General features: G+C 46.4%; 2 protein-coding genes across 2 annotated transcripts; one reads left to right on the top strand and one right to left on the bottom strand.

The window, feature by feature from the left end:
- Nucleotides 1–1,647: 1,647 nt before the first annotated feature.
- LOC131261388 (uncharacterized) lies at nucleotides 1,648–2,417 on the top strand. The gene is made up of 2 exons (XM_058263413.1): nucleotides 1,648–1,686; nucleotides 1,761–2,417. The coding sequence occupies exons 1-2, from the start codon at nucleotides 1,648–1,650 to the stop codon at nucleotides 2,415–2,417; spliced, it is 696 nt and encodes a 231-aa protein (XP_058119396.1).
- Nucleotides 2,418–4,361: 1,944 nt separating this feature from the next.
- LOC131259211 (cuticle protein 8) lies at nucleotides 4,362–5,428 on the bottom strand. Its single transcript, XM_058260651.1, has 3 exons — nucleotides 5,230–5,428; nucleotides 4,738–5,172; nucleotides 4,362–4,649 (listed from the first exon to the last, which is right to left on the bottom strand). The coding sequence occupies exons 1-3, from the start codon at nucleotides 5,257–5,259 to the stop codon at nucleotides 4,485–4,487; spliced, it is 630 nt and encodes a 209-aa protein (XP_058116634.1). The 5' UTR covers nucleotides 5,260–5,428; the 3' UTR covers nucleotides 4,362–4,484.
- Nucleotides 5,429–20,356: the final 14,928 nt, after the last annotated feature.

Below are 20,356 nucleotides of genomic sequence, written 5' to 3'. Positions count from 1 at the left end.
GACCCATACCAGGATTCGAACAGGGATCCAAGAGAGATCTTATTGCGTTCGGGGGATTTATTGCGTCCACGATTGGAGGAGTTTTCACGTCGTTTGTTTTCTTGTTTGTGCATTCCGTACATACCTGTGTAGATGTGCAAGACTATTTCCGGCATCTGGAATGAATTCGTACGTGGTGTGGTTCCTGTCCGTAAGCATGAAAAGGATGGATGGAAACGGTGAGTTTCTGATCACGTGGCAACGACAGTACATTTCGTACGTGTGGGTGTCTTTGGCGGAAGCGGTTTCCCTCCATTGAACTGCGTTACTGTTTTATTACCAGTAGCAGTTGTGATGTAAATTGGACGCATTGTGTACTTGATGGACAAGTCCTCTTGTTCAGGATGTTTAGTTGTATATTCTGTAGAAACTATGATAGCAGTTTCTTTATCTAATGCAGTAACAGTTTTTTCATCAACTGCAGTAGCAGTTTCTCCATCAACTGCAGTTTCGTCATCGGTACTACCGCTGGTTGGTGATGGTACCAAAGGTATTGCTGACACCGGAACCTCAGTTGAGGGATTACTAGTGGTAGTTTCCTGCGGAACTAACGTCACAGTTGTCATTTCAACTGCCGTGGATGCTATTGGTTCAAGCGATGTACTTGCATTTTCTATAAAGAAATTGTATTAGTCCTAAAACTGAGCAATCATCGACAGATTTAATAATAAGAATATTGAAGAAAAAAGTTTACCATAGTCGTAATAATATTCGTATTCCTCGGTTTGCGCCGAAATGTCCCCAAAGCTCAGAAAAAGCAATAGCACGACGGCAAAGTATACCGCGCAATTCTTACCCATGATGGTGCCAGCAACGCTCGACTAACAGTCGATTTAAGTGATTTACGCCGCTTTTTAAATGGTCATTCACAAATGCGTCAGCATTCAAATTATTAAATGTACATTACCTCTTTACAAATGCCATAGCTGATAATGATCCAGACAAACAAGGCATCAAAATGTATTAATGATTGTTACCGGCTGCAAAACTATTATTTAATGGCGTCTGGGTAATACAAATCGTTTTAAATGACTATTTCTTATATCACTTCATAAGTGTCCTCTAATTGGATAACTAAAAAGCAAATTACTAAATATTGTGAAAGCGTTAGAATAGAAATGAAAGAAAAAAAACAGTGCTTTGGAGAAATTTCAACGCTTCACGATATGGACAAATTAAAGGCACAAATTTGTTTCTAAAAAACACATCTTCTATTTAAGTACAAAATTAGTAAATATTGTAACAAGATAAGTGCTATAAAAACATATCGTTTATCGATACTAGTTTAGGTTACTTCAAAATCATGGTACACTGGAATATTAGGCTTTAATTTAGTTTTAGCATTTATTTTTGTTTTGCCATTGAACATCCGTAATTGATTTTAATTTGAACAAAACTACTGCTTCTTGAATATTTTTCTGTACTTAAGCTCAGGTAGATTACGGTATTACCATAATAAGTTTTTAATGAGTAACGTGCTGAAAATTTAAATTGTTCCTGTTATAGTTTATTTTTCTCTTCAATTAATCGCTCGGTAGAATTTGAGAACGTTACCAACAAACAAGGCCAGTGGTTAATCAGAACTATTGGTTTATCGAACCGAGCAGGATGTTTCCCGTACGAGCTATAGTGTTTGGAGTATTGTGGGTAATATAAGGAGGTTCTAGTATTTGGTAGTGTATTTGAGTAGAAATGTTGAATTGTCTTGTGTACCCATTTAGGCTTCAGCTGGCGCAGAAGCGTTCTGGCCGTTACTAACGAACATCTACCTTAACGGCCAAGGCCGTTCTTCTAGTTCCTCCATTTGCGATTATTACAATTTATGGGGATCGCAGGGTCAGAACCGCAACCCTGGAGGAAATGGTGGGGGCAACGGTTGGCCTGCCGGCTGGGGGGCTACGGATTTGGATCCATCGAGGGTCAACGGTAACACAGCAACGCTTCCCGGAATATTGGGGCTACTGAACAGAGTGTATCCTTCGTCCGTCCGGGGCACATCGCAGTCGGGGCGCCCGGGTGTGGTAGTGCGGGTCGAGGAAACGAACCCCCGGGGTAACAGGGGCGGTTCGAACACTCCATCAACGGCAAGCACCAGCGCTGACGGATCCCGTGAGTTAGATTATTACGACCAAGACGCACCATACTACTACGAGGACGACGGCGATTACTACGGGCAAGATTATACTTACAGTGATCCCGACGAAGACGCGGACACTGTTGTGTACTATGACACGCTGCTTCAGACCGAGACACCCCCGACAGTTGTTCAGCTTTTACAGACCCTATATGGCACACGGTTTGGCACCCCGAACACGGCTGGTTCGAACGCGTGCGGTGCATGCGCAGCATCGATGCTTAATATGTTGATGGGCAAATAAAGACCGTGTTTTCCCGCGGGGAACTAGCATCCGTAGATTTCAAAGGCTCTGGAGTATCACTAATGTACTAATAGAAAGAAAATTCTCTGTGCGTAATAGATGACCCTTTATTTGAGACTTTTATTCATTTCTTTTTGGAGGATTAATAACTCGCAGTGTTAGATGAACTACATCGAACAGATTCTTAGAGATACCACTGATGAACAATTCTATAGCGCCGCTGTTGCCGTCGCGTCGGACTCGGTGTCACCACCCGAGAACGGACCATTCGTGCCCTGTAGAATGACCCGGCTTCATACGGCCATGTATTGGATGGAAGGTAGTACAGACGCACTATTCTGTTCCCTTGTCTTGCCCAGGATTGTCGCCTCGTCGGGTTCAGACGCCTAGGAGTAGTTTGCCTTCTTCTCGGAATACGGGTCGTGGTCGTGGTGGTCGAGGTCGTAGTTGTTTCGGTACTTGTTACAAACGTCTCCACGTTCGTGTAGTCCGGATATTGTGGCTGTGGCTTTGCTGTCTCCGGGTTGGTGCCATAATTCGGATACTCCGGAGGGTTCGTGTTGGCCGCGTAGTCCGGGTAGCTCGGAGCGTTGGGATCAGCTCCGTAATCCTGCGTTTGCGCTAGGCTGGCAATCTTTCGATTGGCGGATCGAGATATTACCAAAGACGATAACAATTAAATGGCAATACTGAAAACTTACCACAAATAGTAGAATCAATTGAAGCAACATCGTTGAAGTGTGCAGTAGAACTGCGATTTGTCTCGCAGGGGTAATCGAAACACTACCAGGCGTAACGCGCAATTTTCTCTTTCAAATTTGAACTTGACGCCTTGTGATTTTTATTAACCTCATTTAAAAGTAATTTGCAGCAAGCACAGAACTTCCCATGGGCTAATAGTTTATAATGTTTCAAATCGAGGGCTGCTTACAAAGTAGTTTTCGGAGCTATTCCAAAGCCTTGAATGTTTAAAATGTGAAAAACGTCTATTCTACTATGAGTTCTGATTTAATTTAAATAAGACTATCTTTTATGACAGCCTGTAATACTTTGTAATGTTTGCAATATTCCCATCCATCAACTCTAATACTTCATATATCGCGCTTTTGTATCGGACAAATATATGGCAGCTAAAAAGCATAACAAAACAAATTAGACAATAGAAATTGTTCCCGGACTATGCTTTAGTAAAAGCCCATGATCCATAAGTTTTACTATAAACGACTACCAATCATCAACCACATCGTAAAAATGTGAAAAAACACATTGGAGGAATACAAATTGGGGAAAGAAATAATCTAAATTGAAAGAAAAAAAAACTTTGAAACATTCTCCTTCAAGTATATATCACTGGTTAGTATCCAAGCTCATAATGTGGATTCTTCTGTTCGGATAATATTTTTTGAAATAATTTATTTCAAATCTATTTTCCCTAAGAATCAATTAGGCTCCAAGTGTAAAAACAACAAAAATAAACTCAATATTAATCTGAGGTGAGAAGAATGTTGGGGGTGCTCATGGCGCAGCGGTAGCGTGAGGAAACACCACACCACAGGTGTGGGATCGAATCTCGAGTCTGGCACCCTCCGGTGTTACGAACGGCTGACCACCGATCTATAATATAATATACCGTCTTTCGGTCACACAAACTCTCTTCGGAGAGAGGCCTTGTCCCACTAGGGGATGTCGTGCCATTAAGAAGAAGAGAAGAATGTTGATAACATATCAAAAGATAGATTTCATATTTAAGATAGATAGATCAGATATTTGCGATAATATAACTCACAAATCCCTGTTTGTGGAACTCTTGCGAAGGTAGCAAGATGAGTAAAAAAAAAAAAATGAAAACAATCTCATGAAAACAATTTCTTTCATTTATACAAAAAGTCAAGTAAAACAAGAGTGCTAGTTAAGATGTTCCAATGAGTTTGTTCTTCATGTTAAAGTTCCAACGGCAAATATCATATTCAAATCGGTTCTCAGTCAACCATGCACTCGTGCAAGCATTTGGGATCCTGCTTGCTTTTTGATCTTTTGAAATGAGGTTCAGGCATCATGATCTACATCTCAATGCTCCTCCTCGTATTTCAACGAGGTGGCTTCAAATGCCAGACGCTGCGCTTCCTGTTCCGCACCGATGCGCGCGTGATCTTGCGCGATCTTTTCGTACAGCGACAGATGGCGATCCTTCGCCTTCGCGACGGCGACCGTGTCCTTGGGCAGTTTTGGCTCCTGCAAGATGGATTATCGATTATGTGTGGTTGTGTATTAGATCAGCAGATTTGCCGTCGACTTTCTCTGGCACGTTGCGGATACTTACCACCACCAGTCCACTGTGCGCATCGGCATGCTCTTGCGCAATTTTGGCGTACAGCGCGTAGTGCTTCTGCTCCGCCAGTGCGACCGCCTCCGTTTGCTGGGTCGTTTTGGGCAGGTGGCTCAGGACCGGGTAGAACCCGTTCGAGTCGGCCGTGTACTCGACGGTGCGCACCTGATTCCGCGGGTCGACGTACGAGAAGGAACCGCGTACTACGCCGTTTCCGTCCGACACCTCGCTGTGCGTCCGATCGACGTGTCCTGGCGCGCGACCCGCCGAGTAGGTGAAGGCGTACGGTTTCGGCGGCGGAGGCACCGTGGTCACTTTCTCCTCGTACTCCTCCACCAGCACAACCTGCGGGCTCCGCTGGCGAAGCACATCACGGCGTGCGGCGCTGGTGGTTCCACTGGCCAGCAGCACTACCAACACCCCCAGACACTGCAACGGGACGTTAGTGTGGACAGGATCGGCACTTCCTCGTCAAAGTGTACTCACCAAAACCGACGACGACGACGACTTGAACATTCTAGCGCAACACACTCGGCACTCCAGCACTATGGCAGGTGGAACAACTTGTACGATCACTCGAGGGGACGTGTTCTCCCGTGCACAGTCAAGGATAGAATCTTCGCACACTGGCACGCCAACCCGTTGCCGCCGTACTGCGCGATCGCGGAACCTTTCCAAAGACCTTCGAAAAAACCCACCAAACGGGCGGGAGAGGATGACGTTCGATGTCTGCTGGCAACGCAACGTGGAGTTTGCTTTACGAAATACGTGCACCTACAACAGCACATATAACCGTCTAGCAGCAACTTCCCTCGGCTCGGTTGGAAGAGTTTCCTTGTGGTGGTGGCCGAGCAAGCAAAAGAGGTAGGGATCACAGTTTTGCCTATGGCGTGTTGTTTTTGCTTGCATAAGTCTGCCGAAGCGTAGATGAATCCGGTTGAACAACCCGTGCATGAATTCCGACCATCTGGACTCGAGCCATTAGGGGTGGGGCAGGAATTGAAAGCACTAGGATGTTCGCGATCGTCGCGAGTGAACGCGAAGTTGCTAGTAGTTCGTCTGTACTAATTAAGCTTTGTATGTACTAAAGTTTTTTGGATGTACTAAAGTTGTTACTTTTACCATGTTTCATGGGTGAAACAGTTTTTTCCAATTAGTAGTAGAAAAGAATAAAATTGGTTGGCAATTAAAGAATTTATTTCACGTTTCCTAGGAACTTCCTATGTTACTCCAAAATAGAGTTCATCCTTCAGAATTTGAATCTCTATCGATTTTTTGTATTTAATTTGATGATGTATACTGTATTTGACCTAAGTTTTCTTCATTCTATTTTGGGCATAACAACATTCAATTCATTTTTAATGTCGTCTGGCGAAGCATTCTTTTTTGTTTTGTAAGGTAAAGCATTTGGAGGTTCACAGGGAATTTCTCCGTTAGTTTGAATTGATCTGGATTGAAATGAAAATATGAGACGTTAAATTTAAAAGAAAGAATTTATTTACTCGCATGAAAGCTCTTTTTCTACGTTCATTTGGTGATTCGTGGTGTTCATTTCACAGACTTCCGAGACGCTTCGATAAGCTTCTCGGCTGTGGCTTCCAAGCACCGAAGACTGGGGTTTAGAAGATCGTACCGCAATGCGTACTCTCCCCTCCCTCAACTGCGCACCATCCTCGTTGATCGAGATCGTTGGAGAAGTGGTTTTAGCAACAGTCGACGTGGTTGGGGACGTAGAGAGCCCCACGAAAGCTCGACGAAAAGCGGTAAGACTTTCGTGTCGCAAACCAGTTTCCCCTTCCTCGGGCGGAATGTGTCGTGCTGCTGGTTTGGAAAGGTACCAAGGCGAGGGGCACTTCAGCTCCTTTTTTCTTGAGTTCTTTCCCAACTCTGCCTTAAAGCACACGGTACCTTCCACAAATACACATGCGATGGACCACTGGAGGAAGTTGAACAGGGTCCCACAACACAAACCGTGTTGTACAGATTGTGGAGCGCATCAAACTGTTGAAATACTTTCAAAGAAATGAAAATGGAAAAAACTGGCTCAATAAATATGCAAAGTTTATAAACAAACTATGAAAATGAGCAAAATTGATTTTTTTTAATTATTTTATGTACCGCGATCGATAAATAAATGAAAATTAAAAAAATATCATTATAATTTAGTTGGTTCAACGACATGGAGCAAAAGCTTGTCCGGATCCCAAAAACAAAACAAGCAAAATCACTGGCAAAAGTTTGGAATTTTCGGTTAGTTTGTCAAGTGCGCACTGTATAACAAACGTTGAAAACAAGTTTCGTTATCGCATACATATGGTGAATATATTAATGCGGTGCAATAAGTGTCTATAAAAATGGACTATATCGGCCATAAAAATACGTACTATTTTTATCACGGAATCTTTTCGTGGAATGAAACCGGAGAAACATGGAGAGTAACTTATAACTGATTTTTAAAACTTCTGTATGAATAACCGAGTGTAACTTATAACTAGTTTTTTTGTTGAAATTGTAAGGTTAGCGTAAGCTAATGAAGAAATTTAAACAGCTAAGGCTCATCAACTTCATGCAAATGTTTCACAAACTAAATGATTAATTTTTTCGCTATTTGGCTGCAAACTACAAGGAATACAAGTATGTTGTGTTATGCGTAGGTTGCAGTTTAGCTGAAAAGTGCATCGTATTGATGAAACCTTTACTTAATTTTTAAACTTTCGGTAAAAGCAAAGCGCCCTACAATCCGTAAAGTACGGTACTTCGCGATCGCGGAAGCTTTGCGCGCGACAAGAGAAAGAACACATCCACAAACCGCGCGACACCAAAGAGAAAAAGAGAGAGAGAGAACGAAAGAAAATTTAAAGAGAATTCGCAAAGGGTGCTTCTCGGTGGTACCGCGGGTACGGGGTGGGGCGGTTGTGGGGAAAAAGCGACGGTTCGAAAGGCATTCATCGAGTGCCGCTGACGAAAGGCCCTGTAAGGTCAGCCGCTGGTGGAGAGGGAGGGGAGAGGCCGTGGGAGAAGTGTGCGCGAACGATCGCGTCTCGGGCCGTAAGATTTCGTTCCCAAGACAGTCACCGTGCGATCGTCGAGCAGAGTGGTTTTTCCAGCGTGGCGCGTCGAACTCTTCTCGCCCGTCGGACGTTGATCGTCTTGTAAAGAGGGTTTTTCTTTGGCGACCGTTTTCCATCAGCTTCCACCTCGGGACAGTCCTTGACGGGTGTTGCGAGTTCAGTGCAGTGAAGGGCGGTAGTTGCGCCCAATTCCGGGTGAAGAAAGAAAGGAAACCGTGTTCCGTGGGTGACAAAACAACCCCAAAAACCTTCCCCCGTTGTGGTGGTGCACTTTGGTGAGTGGAAAATTGGGAAAGGCTTTTGTTTCGGTTGCAGTTGCTAACTCGAGAGGGTGAAGCAAACAAAAAAAAAAAACAAAACACAGAGCGTTCGAGAGTTCGTGAAAGGGCCACCCGAGTGGTCTCTGAGTGTGTAGCCGTACCGAACCGACCCAAAACATCGTGCCTGGCCAAGAAACGACACGGCAGAAGAAGTAACCAACCCTTCTCCGGTGAACGTTTGCCGTTCGAGCCACGAACACATCTACCTTCGACGGTTCTGGACGTCGCTCCACTCGTCGTTGTAACAAAGTAAGTGTGCGTGTGTGTGCTTGTGCGTGAGTGTGTGTGTGCTTGTGGATGGCATTTGCAAAGTGCAGCGGTGCATAATCTGCCTTGGACGAACGCGCCAAGTGCAGTGCGCAAACACTGGGCGAACGGAAAACCGCCGTGCAGAGAATGTTCGCTGGAAGAATTTAATCTCCCCTGCCTGCGCAAATCCGGTTTGTACCGCTTCGTCAGCAACAGCCCCGTGCTCGGTCTTATGTTATCCATCGGTTTCTTCGGGGTTTTCAAACGACATTGTGTAACAACAATCTGATCGTGGGGCGCGAGTGGTCCACGCTGGTGCGTTGTTATTTATCCAACTGTTGTTAATACTCTCGCTTCGGCGTGTTGTCGTTCTGCAGAAGTGGCGCCCGGTTCCACCCAAACCTCCCACTATAACGGCCCGCAGTGTGGGTGCATGTCAGTGTCTTTTACCTAAAGTGTATCTTTTGTTCGTCAGACAAACCGCTCCACCACGGTGTGTTTCTCGTCCGTGCTAAGAAAATCATCGTTCTGCGTCCGGAATAATTTCAACGGTACACGACACAAGGCCCGGGGTGTGTCCCGTGTCTACGTGCCGCTCTGTGCGCCCTTTCGATTCGGCTTAAGGAGCTGGGCAACGCTGCGTACTAACCTGTTCTGGCATTCCGGCGTTCTACGTAACGACCCGTGGCCCTTTCTCCACGGCTCGGCGCGGGGGTCGCACCCAAAAGGAGAACGATTTACGGTGTGGTCGCGTTTGGAATTTAAACCGCGCCAGATAACCCCGGCGACGGGCACGACGTCTCAATAGAAGTATATAAAAGCCAGCGGCGCGTAGGATAGCGAGAACGAGCGCGCGAGCGCGGCCAGGAATTTGTAAGCAGCTTGCGCCGCCAAGAAGGTAAGCCCTGGGACAACTCGGATGCGCATTGCTTCATTCGACCCTTTTCCGTGAGCGTGATCATCCCTTTTAGCCGGTGATCGAGCAAAAGAGCCCAGGGAAAATGGAAAACGGTCGAACCGAACCGAAACCGCTGGGCCGCGTATTCAAAACTCTATTCGACTCCGGTTTTAGTTTTTTTCTCCCCCCTTGTGAAGATTCCCTTCCGGTCCACTTGTCGCGCCACGAATCGTTTCGTTCACCCCGTCCCGTGCCACCTTTTCCCCGCCTCGCAGGCTTGCCGTAACTGTAAAGAGTTTGTTTTGTCGTCGAAAACCGCTGGGGTCGCCAAGGGGAAGACCCAGTTTCGTGGCCCGCCTCGTGTTTGCGTACGCTGCGCGCGGTGGCCCGTTTTCGAAACATTCCGGCACCGATCTCCCTCCATCTCTTCCGCTTTTTCTCACTGTCTCTATCTCTCGCTCTCTCTCCCAGTCTCCGAAGAAACCGGAAAATTAGGCCTACAATTTCGTGTATGTCCACCCGTTCCATCCGTTCGTGGTTCCAGGTTGGAAAACCTGTTTGCCGTTCGCCCGAAGACGTTCGAAGCCGGAGAGGGCAAAGAGGGCTGAATCGTTAGATTGCCCTTTAATTGATCTTACACAATGTTCTACCTCCACCTTTCACATTTGTCCTGTCCCTTCCGTATGCTCGTCTCGTCCGTTTTCTGCTTTTAATTCTCCTCTTTTTTTAAGTCTATCCCGCCGTTAATCTTCCCGGTCACCCCTCCTCCCCATCTCGGTGTGGCATAATAATTGAACCGCAGATAAAACCGACCGGAATGCGTCCCCTTACCCGCGGTGAAGAACGCACACACCAACATTGCCAGCTCAACGCTGGAGCGAGCGCGGGGCACAACACGCCCGGTTCGTCGCTTCATTCTTTCGCCTCGACGGTACGAAAGACTTGGGCGAGCGAAAAGAAAGGAACCCGGAACTCCGGAGTGTGATTGCGCGCACTTTCGTGATGGCACAGGGATAAGAAAAACCCAACGGTGATGGTGATGATGATGGTGATGAGTGAAAAATTGCTCTCAATCACTGTCTCTAGCATTTTTCCTAAGCTTCACGTGTACATTCCGCTCGCAAATCGTATCGCTTTGAACTGTAAAATGGGGGCGATGAAAAAACCAGAAATCAATTAATGCCCCCGGGGCTAGAACATGTGTTGCGCTGTTTGCAGGATTACGTAATGAGACGTCTTGGCGGATCGCGCGAAACGGTGCCCGTTCTTCTTCTAAAAACGATTCGGTATTCGTATCATTACGGCTATCGATTTCTTTTATTTTCCTATTCAGAGTTCCTGTTCGGGTAACTGAACAGCGTGTTTTCGTGCCGGGGTTTTGCACGAACGAGCGGGTTTGGAAATGAGTGTTTGCAGTCAAACCTTCTCCGCCATTCCGGTAAATGTATGCAAATTTTTGGCTTATGTCATGCTTTAGTCTGTCGTGAGTTCTTCACATGATATGTCTGTGTGTTTGAGTATGTCGGTGTTTGGTTATGTGTGTTTCATTTTAATATTTAATCGCCAAAAGCGAACAGGGAAAAAGCACAAACGTTGGTGATGTGTACATGTGTATCCATTTTAATGTACAATTCCGCCTCGCGTGCTGCAGCCTTATGACATCAACGCTTCGCGCGACCGACGGCCGAAAGAACGGCTCGGTGGAAAGTTTTGCAGAAGCAAACAAAACGGTCTTCCCTTTGCGCCTTCCCAGGCCGCACCGGGGCCATTCTAATGGCCAAGCGGGGCCGTAAGAAATGAAATGAAACCGGCCCGGAATGGTTGCCTCAGCGAATGTTTTCGGATGGCCCCGGCTAGGATTAGCTAAGCCGTCGCTGGATCGTTTGCCAATTAAAGCGAGGCAACCCACCCGACCGAAGCCGGCGAAAGAACGAAAGTTTATAAATCATTCATAAGCGAACTCCGGGCGGACTGGCTTTTCCGCCGGTTTTCCGTGCGCCACCGTTCAGCGTTGCTTCACCGCCACCCGGTAATTTACGAAGTGTTTCGTGATCTTTCATGTGTGTGTGTCCCGGGTTTTTTTTTATTCTGGAGGCATTAGTGGTGGTCGGCGAATGGATTAGAAGTATTACAATTTGGCGGACGGTGGACGGGCGGGGGTAATTCGCGGTGAGATCATTAAAGAAGAATAGGCAATTCTCCTTCGCTTATCCCTTTGCGAGGGGGTCGGGGTTTTGAACTGGGAAGGGATTTATTGCCGCACCCAAAAGTGTACAGGGCGGCCAAAGTTCTCGCGGCAACACTCTTTTTGAATAATCCCCACGCCGTGGATCGCGTTTATTGCCTTCGGTCTGAATTCTCGATCATTAGGGGGCGCTCGGTGGGGCTCGCAGCACGGTAGAAGGGGCGATGGGGCAGAATATCTATACATCTTTCTAACAGTATTCTCCGGCCAGCACATGCCCGAAGTGTTCCCCCTCCCCCCCCCCTCCCCATTTCTTCCCTTCTCGTTTGTCGTTTGCGTGAAAAGTTTCCGGCATTAAAACTGGGCGGCCCAAAACCAACCCACCGAACCCAACGGTACATGAATATCTCACGTTGATGCTGGCGTTGATGATGGTGATGATGATGTGGTGGGGATGATCGCACCACAAAACCACAAGAATCGAACAGAAGGTGTTAATAAGGGCAATAAAGTTTACTGCGCACTGCACGGTTGCGGGTTTTTTTTTGCGCTGCGCTGCGCAGAACAAGCTTGGAAAAATAATAAAATCACATGCAGACATCTTGTAAGCAGATGTTGTTTGCTTGGAAATCTGGTTCCGGTCGATGATCGTCGGGCGGACGCTGATTGGGGCACATGTTTGAAGGTTAAGTTGCTCACAAACAAGAAGCCGCACCGTCAAAAACAGGGGTAGGTAAATTAATCCCAACCCAAACTTTTGACTCCGAGTATTTTTTGGTAATCTCGAGAAAGAGGAAAATTTGCTGTTAAATATTCTCTAGTGTATACGATAATTCATCGTTCGGTAAACAGGTAAAATACTTTTTAACTTTTAAAGACAGTTAATTATTCAATTTTACGATCCATATTTCATTTTTCAAATGGAATGAAACATCAGTTTGATCAAAATATTTCCAATGTAAAATTTGAATTTAGATGCAACTGTTGTCTAATGTGAATGAATTAGTTTTATAAAGTATTGTTACTAATAGTTATTGATTTCTTTTTTGTTTGCTTCAGTTAAATTACGCTATGGGAATTTTGTTTAAATACTATAGCCACAATATCTAGAAACGTTCCGTAGCTTTCACTGTAGAAATTCAACATAAAATAGCAAAATAAACAAAACTCAACGCTGTCTCGCCCGGGGGGGCATCCCATTTCTGGTCCAATCGAACGCGTGCCCAGCAAACATTTTTCGATCCCCGATCAAACACGGCTAGCTAGGTGGCCAGCTTTGTCGGTCCAAAATGGCGATCACGGGAAGGCAACCCCAGCAATCAACCGACGGTAATGACAGCCATTCTGGATTGTTTGGGGATAGATTTGGGATGGGGGAAATTTTTCCGTGTGCACCGTTGAAATTCGGTTTACCGACACAGACTCAAAAAAAAAAGAAGAAAATAATCTGTTTGTGAAATAGTTTTCACTTCGGGATGATAAACAACCATGCGATTCCGTTTCGAGAAGCTAACCATTCAGCATCCGGCATTTTTGGGTTTCTTCTCCTTGTTTGCGACCTTCTTCTCTCATCCAATGTCACGGTTCTTGCCTGTCCGTATGGGTAGCTGTGTGTCTGTCTGAGTACGTGTGCTAATTTCCCCCCTCAATTGTGTGTGGAGTTCCAAGATTTGGCGTGAAAGTGCGGTGTGAGATTTCGGGTGCCAAATTTCTCGTAGCTCGAATGCCGTCACTCGGGGCAAGTAGGGCGGAATGATCTCCAGCGTTTGCTCAATTCTTCGCGACACCCTTCAATTCCATCCATCCGCGGACGGATATGTCACATCCGGGAATGATGGCATGGAGCAGGAAGCGACGATCCGGGTTGCCATTTTGCTCCAGTTTTCATCGCGACGCAATTGCGCTACCCGACCGAGACAAATAAGAGCTGGAAAGCGAACAACCGAACGAGCAACCTAACGGAAAGCCGTTGCCCGGTTGGCATTCGATCCGATCGCAAAGAAGAATTAGAATAGCTAGCTAGATTAGTTCAAGCTTTCCAGGGTGTGGACATTTGTTGTAACGATGCCATAGATCAAATGGCAAGCCGCCACGAACATCGTGTTGTGGTTTCATTTGTTTTCACAAAGCACCCATTCAGCGCCAGAACATGCACCGGAAAATTACTTCATTAGCACACGATCCCAAGAGGAAGCTGCTGGTGGTTTCGTTGAGGATTTCATTTGCAATTAGCTGGCGGCCCATCCGTTGATACACCTGCGCCACGGCGCCACCTCTTTTATGCTCGTTTTGCTTAATTTTTCCGACACCTTTCTCAGGTGATAAAAATGAATTAAAACCATTGCAAGCCCACCATCGCCGGCGAGTGAAAGGAACCGCAGGAACACAATTAAAGCGACAAGATACTTTGGGAGCAGCCTCCGATAGCGGCAGCCCAGCCCAGGAGTGATCTCCGCTCTTTCCAACGTCCCATTTCCACACGATGGTGGGAAAGCGTCCCACCAGCGGGCGAGATCTGGCGATGGAGTGCAAAGTTGAGTGTTTTCTGTGAAGGCTCGTTTTCAGTTTTTCCCTTTTTTGGAATCCGACATGATAAAAATCCACCCCTGTTTTCGCTGTTCCGGACCGAACCAACCCCGTTTTCCACGCGCCTTTTAATTTCGCACGTGAATGGGCTTTTCTTAAGGTCGTACCATTTGGCCCTCCCGTCCTCTCTTTTTCGCTAGAAAGTGCCAAAAACCGAGGGGATGAAACGGTCGGACTTAAGCTCTACGCTTGCGATCATCTTCATTTTCCCCGCGACGTCGGTCATCGGAAACTCGCGGCCTCTGTTTGCCTTTTCTTTCCCCATTTTTCCACAATGAAGAAGAGCAATCGACTTTATGGTCAACCGGTGGTCGGTGGTTTCCAGTTCATTCATTTATGGTGCGCACCCGGGTACTCCTGAGGTACCAGTTTCATGATCGCCAATTCCGCGTCCAACCCGGGAAACCAGCGGTTGTGTTTGGTGGTTGTTTGTGTTGTGTCCACGCGACCACCACGCTCGGTGCTCGGGCTTCTTTATTGCCATATCTTGCTCCTTCCCCTTCCCTCTCTCCCCACCTCCAGCGCCCTCGCCAACCAAAGCTTTTCCCGTTTCCAACTTTTACTGATCCGTTTTCTCTTTTTCTTTCGCTTTCAATATCGGTTGCAAGCGTATCCGTGTCCATTTTTCCATTTTTGCCAAACGCTACCCGCCGCACTGGTTTTTCGGGCCCAACAACCCTGTTCCCACCTCCAGCCACTCCGTCGGTTTCGTGCACATGATTCCGGTACACGTTTTTCCCCCCGGTCGGTTCGGGGTTTTTGCTTTCTTTCCTCGCGGAAGGCAAGAAGTTTCCCTCGCCATCTACTGGGCAAACAGTGGAAACGAGCAAATGGCACCAAATGGTTTTCGGAGGTTCGAGGAACGGAGTTGACTCGATAGTAGAAGCGTTGGCCTTCCCCTCCCCCAACGAACGGACGATTCGATCGGACAGGTTTCGATTTCGAACGATGGTCGAAACAAACAAAAAAAGCACGAAATAAAAACATGGCCGAAGAAATGGCCGAGGAAGAAAACAAAAACTTGCACAAAAATACCACACTCCATGGTACCACTTTCTTCAGCGCTGGCTTGAAGGAAGGTGCGAACAAAGGGTCTCGGTTCCGTCCGCTTGGCGGAGTTGCGAAATGTGCAAAAATGCGAAATCACTTCCACTTGGGCGCCCGATGCGGAAACTGGAAGTACTGGTTCGACAACTTCCACTTGTCCGGCGAGCCCGCGACAGGTATCGTTCACGCTGGTGCTGGTGCGTTTTTGTTTGGCATATTTTGCGAATCGTTTTCATCGTCAACCGGAATACTGTTTCTTTTGCCCATCCTCTCTAGGTTTTGTTTGTTTCGTTCCGAGTCCAAATCGGACGTTTCCGTTGAGATGTGCAGACTTTCTTCGGCCTTTTGCGGTGTCTTTAGAGGCGGAACTACGCTATCCCGTGGGCCTTCACACCCCGGCAGGAGGTCCCTGGGTCAATTGGTAATTAGTCACCGGCGAACAAACCCGTGCCATTCTGCCGGTAACAACCGACCGACGCTCGGTGATGATTCCTGTTTGTTTGGTTGTTTTTGCTCCCTTGAAGGAAGCGGTTTGTGTGCAGGAAGCAAGAAAAGACGATTTATAAAATGATGCTCAACAAGGGTTGAGTCAGCGGTTGGTAGCGATTGGGTGGCAAAAAGCAGCAACGCCACATCAGAAACATCATGTTAAGTTATGGTTTTTGCCTCACAGGCGAATGGCATGCGCGGTGTATGTGTGTGTATGGTAGTATATGTATATTTCTTCCCTCAAAGGTCATGGTTGGCGGTGAAAACGGACATTAACGGCCAACGAATGGGCGGTTCGGCGGGTTTGCCTGATTGGAGCGCGAGGATGTAAATAAAAGCAAGAGTGAAGGCACAGTGTGCAGTGGAGCGGGAAGGAAGCGGATAAAAATGTTTTCTTAATCGTCCATGCTTTGAACGTAGTAATTTAATATTTTGTAATACAGTAATGCATCGAAGCGGTGTTTGGCGAATCGGTAGTGGTATGTTTTAGCGGAAAAGTTGTTGGAAATAGGTACGATTGATGTGTCTGCAAGCTGGGGTATCTTTACAGGCTGGCCCCGGATTTCGTCGACCTCGGTTTACGTCGTTTGACAAATCGTTCGAAGCTAGTTTATTGTATCGTGCTTTGTTCTTTATTCATATGATTTTATGCATTGTGTATGAAAGAAGATTCGAACATGGCCTAATAAACAACTTGATGCAGGTTTCCCGCTTCAGGCTACTTTGCTCAATTAAAAATGTCTTTCAATTGAAGTAATGAATGCATTATTGCAAACCTACACGGCGTGGAAACGAAGGAAATAAAACGAATTATAAATCGATTGATGGCCATTGATTGGAGAAACTTTATTTTTGTTTAAATAGGTATTAAAAGCATAGGAAACTTGACAATTTGACGTGCTGTTTAGTGCGTTTGCCTCGGTTTATATCGCCACAAAGTCCCATGATAGCGGTGACGAAAACCGGCCTGTATACTTTTCAATTAAATATTTAGTCATTTGGTTTTCAGTACTTAAAGTATTTGAGGCATGGAAAGCTTAATGTGACAAGAAACAATGAATATTTTTTGGTGTTTCGCTCAACTTTTTTTTTTTGAATTATCTGAATCAAATATATCAACTAATATTGTGGGTTTTTATTAGTTTGGTATTTGGATCGTTTTATTGATGGTCATACATTGATTTGGTTGTTTATAGTTTTTTTTTAAATGTTTTCTCCTTTTTTTAAATATTAACCAAAGGGAATCGATGTACAAAGTGTAGGAATTTAGGTACAATCCTTGTAAGTCACTTTGAACAGTTTACCATTGCAAACCAAATTCAGATTTCATTTATCGTGTACGGTTTCGTTCTCTCTTATCTTGGTGAGAGTAATTCTAAGAAGTTGGTTTTATCCTGTACAAACATACTTTTGTCCGAAACAAAACTTCAGCTGACATTTTGCCTTTACATCAGTTGCTAACCACTGTGCAATGGTGGAAACAACGCAGTGGAGGTTAAAATATGCACCCAACGATCCGGTGATCACAAAAAGAAAAGGAAAAACATCATAAATATGAAAAAAAAACAAATACCGCGATTCGTTCCTGAATTCCAATGTCACCGTGATAATGAAACAAACGGTGCAGCTCGCCGCAGCCGTCGGAATGGCGACACAGTTTCGATAGGCCACGCCGGCGCACATGGGCCGGGAAATGGGAAAGCGGGGCGGAAATGGTGTATCTGTTTTGTCGTTTGTCGAGCTCGGGCGATCATCAGTTCCGGTCAATAAAACACTCGATCACTCGATCACTCGATCAAGTTACACATACAAACACACACACACACACAGGCACACACGCAAGCACCGAATTGCGTACCCACATATCGACAGCTGCAAGTGAGAGTCGATGAAAGTTGTTTTGGAGCCGTGTACGAAATGGAGCTAGTGCTCGCTGCGAAAAGCGAAAACGCGACCTGCGTTCCACCGTTTGCGGCGTTGTTCCCAAGCACCCGCTGGCCCCCTTTATGGCCCCCCATCGGACACCCTACTCCTCTCCCCTCGTTTCGTCGACTCCATTTGCGCCCTTTATCACAAAACAAACGGGAGGAAGACAGCTCCGGGATGAACGAGCACGCTACCGGTTCCAACGCCGGCCGAAGCCATCAACGAGACGTTGACTTTCTCCTCCCCGTCGCATATAGCGCGGGCCCTCTTCGGCAGGAAGTTGCAACGGAGGCTTGTTCTCTGGAGTGGAACAGTGGAGGAGTGTGTGTGTGTGAGAGAGTGGATCCACCTCGAGGTGCCCACATCGGGAAGTTGCTTCACCTGATTCCGCGCCGGCAACTTTCATTCTGAGGTGCACGGTGTATGTCACAGGTGGCGGCAGTCACTTAACCATGACAGTAGCCGTTGGCAAGCGTTACCAAAGAATCGGCTTGACACGAATGCGGTAGAAAGCGTGGTGCAGCTCGCATGCGGAGAAAAGTAAAACTCGAGCACCCTTTTTCCGTAAAGGGAGTTGAACGAACGAACGAAGGAACGAACGGGAAATCGGTAGGGACCGCACCTTTGGTCTCATCAACGTCATCATCATCATTATCGATGCCTCAAATTGGATCTACCACTTGCACTTGCATCGAGATGTGAGGCTGCACCCTTGGTGATTTTAAAACAGACCTAGGGTACCTCCAGGTGTCGTTTCACAAACCTCCACCTCAACAATATCTGAAGGCTCACCGCGCCTAGCCGGATCTGATTGGCCAAGTATTTCGAGTGCCTGAGGTTGTTCGCTTCAGAATCACCGGCGTTGGATGGAGAGCCATAAACCACGGCGCATGGTTTCAGCTGGATGAGCACGCGTCGGTTCGTCGCTTGCCGGAGGTTTGGCTTTCAATTCACCCATCCACGAACTCCAATGTCTAGAGTTAGCCGCGGTGGAGTGTCCCAAGAGCTCGCATACCGTTCGAGTAGCCCCTGCCGACGAAGACGGACGTCCATCCCCTATTGCCAAACTCTTCCCATCGCGGTTGTCGTCGCGTGTATCGACATTGTACGCTTGCCCACAACGACGACTTTCGGCGCGATGGTGTCATCTTGAACGGGTTTGTAACTTGTACTTTCGTTGCCACCGAAGCAAACCCGTCGCCGATTGAGCCACGGCTTGACCCCGATTGGTCCATCGCCCCGAGATGGGTGTCGCTTTCGATGGCGATGGATTAATTCGGACGCATGTTTATACCGAACCAGTCATCCAACGCGTCTTGAGCACTGTGCAGCCGAAACGGGTGAGAGCGCCGATCGCGAGGTCATCTCGCGTCTTCTCGCCGGCCGTTCGTGAAGTGCATTCGCTGATGGTAATCGTTGAAAAAGGTCATCGGATGTGCCCGACCGATGGACTTATCGTCCGCGTGCGCGCGTGTGTGTTTGTGTTAAACGTTTTCGATGGGGCAAGCACGGTTTTGAAGATGCGCCACGAAACGGCCCACAACAACGGGCCCTGGGAATGCGCGATCGCGGAGATACCACGTTCCGATAAACACTCGACTGAGCTGCTACACACGAAATGAGTTACAAAGTTTCCTCATTAAACGCTCATCAAGGTCTCGTCTCGATGCGGGATGGATTTGTAAAATGAAATGAGTAGAAAACAAACCCTCCACGACGGCGTGGATGGCGTGGATTCGGATTTTCTACGACGTCTCGACCCATTTCGATACTGCTCGCGCCGCCCGGTGTGAGATTTATTTGTTTCCACTTTGGGAAAGACCTAATTTCCACCAACAACCTTAGGCGCGTCCCGGTTTGAGCGGAACGGAAGTGGGTATTTGTTTGCCAGAAGCACTGTTCTTATTCACTGGTAAACAGAGATGGGGGAAAAAAGACCAAATCAAACCACTTCAATACAAAACAACGAAATTGTTGACCTAATCATCCGCTGCAGCGTTCCTTGCAGTGCTTGGCCAAGTCGGGATGCGCATCGAATGCACTTGGTCGAGTAACCTATTTGGGTGTGATTGAAATTAAGCCCTTAGCCGAGCTGGGCAGGGGGCGTTTGTTTGCTTTTCCTCCCCACTGCGGATCTTCCTGCCACTTTCTAGCTGTCGCTCGAGAGGCGCGCACGGGCTCGGATTTGATTAGTTTTCATTATTTCACGTTAGTTAATGAGATTTTCTTTATTCTTTGCCACTTCCGATCGGCTTCTCCCGGCCCGCAGGCAACGCACAGCTGCTCTTTCTGCCGAAGGGACGGGAAAATCGATTAGACGATGGAGGTTGAAGTTTCCACAGTGGGTCTTGAGCTGGAAGTAGTGGAAAGCACTCTCCGGTGTAAGGTTCATTGTTTTCAGTTTTTTTTTGTTTCATCAAGTATAAGTGTTATGGCTTCAATTATTTCATATTTATTCGAGTCACTTTATAATCCAAGCTGAGTGATGGCTTGATTACTCATTAGAGAAATGATGGATCGTCAATATAAAATCTAGCGCAAAGTAATTTTATTTTATTAAATTATTGTAGCACAAGGTGCATTGCTCTTGAAAGTAGAAATTTCAATAAATATAAAAAAATATATAGGGATGTAATTAAACATAATCCATAATTACTGACATTTTCTTACTTTTGATCAAAACCTGTACTTTACCTAAAAAAAGTAATTGAATTGAAACTGACAAAGCAACAGACGGATCGACTTTAACGAGTGTTTTACTCTTTCAAATACTATCTCTATATCAATGTCGATATACAAGTGTAAAGAATTCCGATCCACTATGCAAAAGTAGAATAACTAA

Source organism: Anopheles coustani, chromosome 3, assembly GCF_943734705.1.
Source record: "Anopheles coustani chromosome 3, idAnoCousDA_361_x.2, whole genome shotgun sequence".
NCBI lineage: Eukaryota > Metazoa > Arthropoda > Insecta > Diptera > Culicidae > Anopheles > Anopheles coustani.
This window is presented reverse-complemented; position numbering and strand designations above follow the sequence as displayed.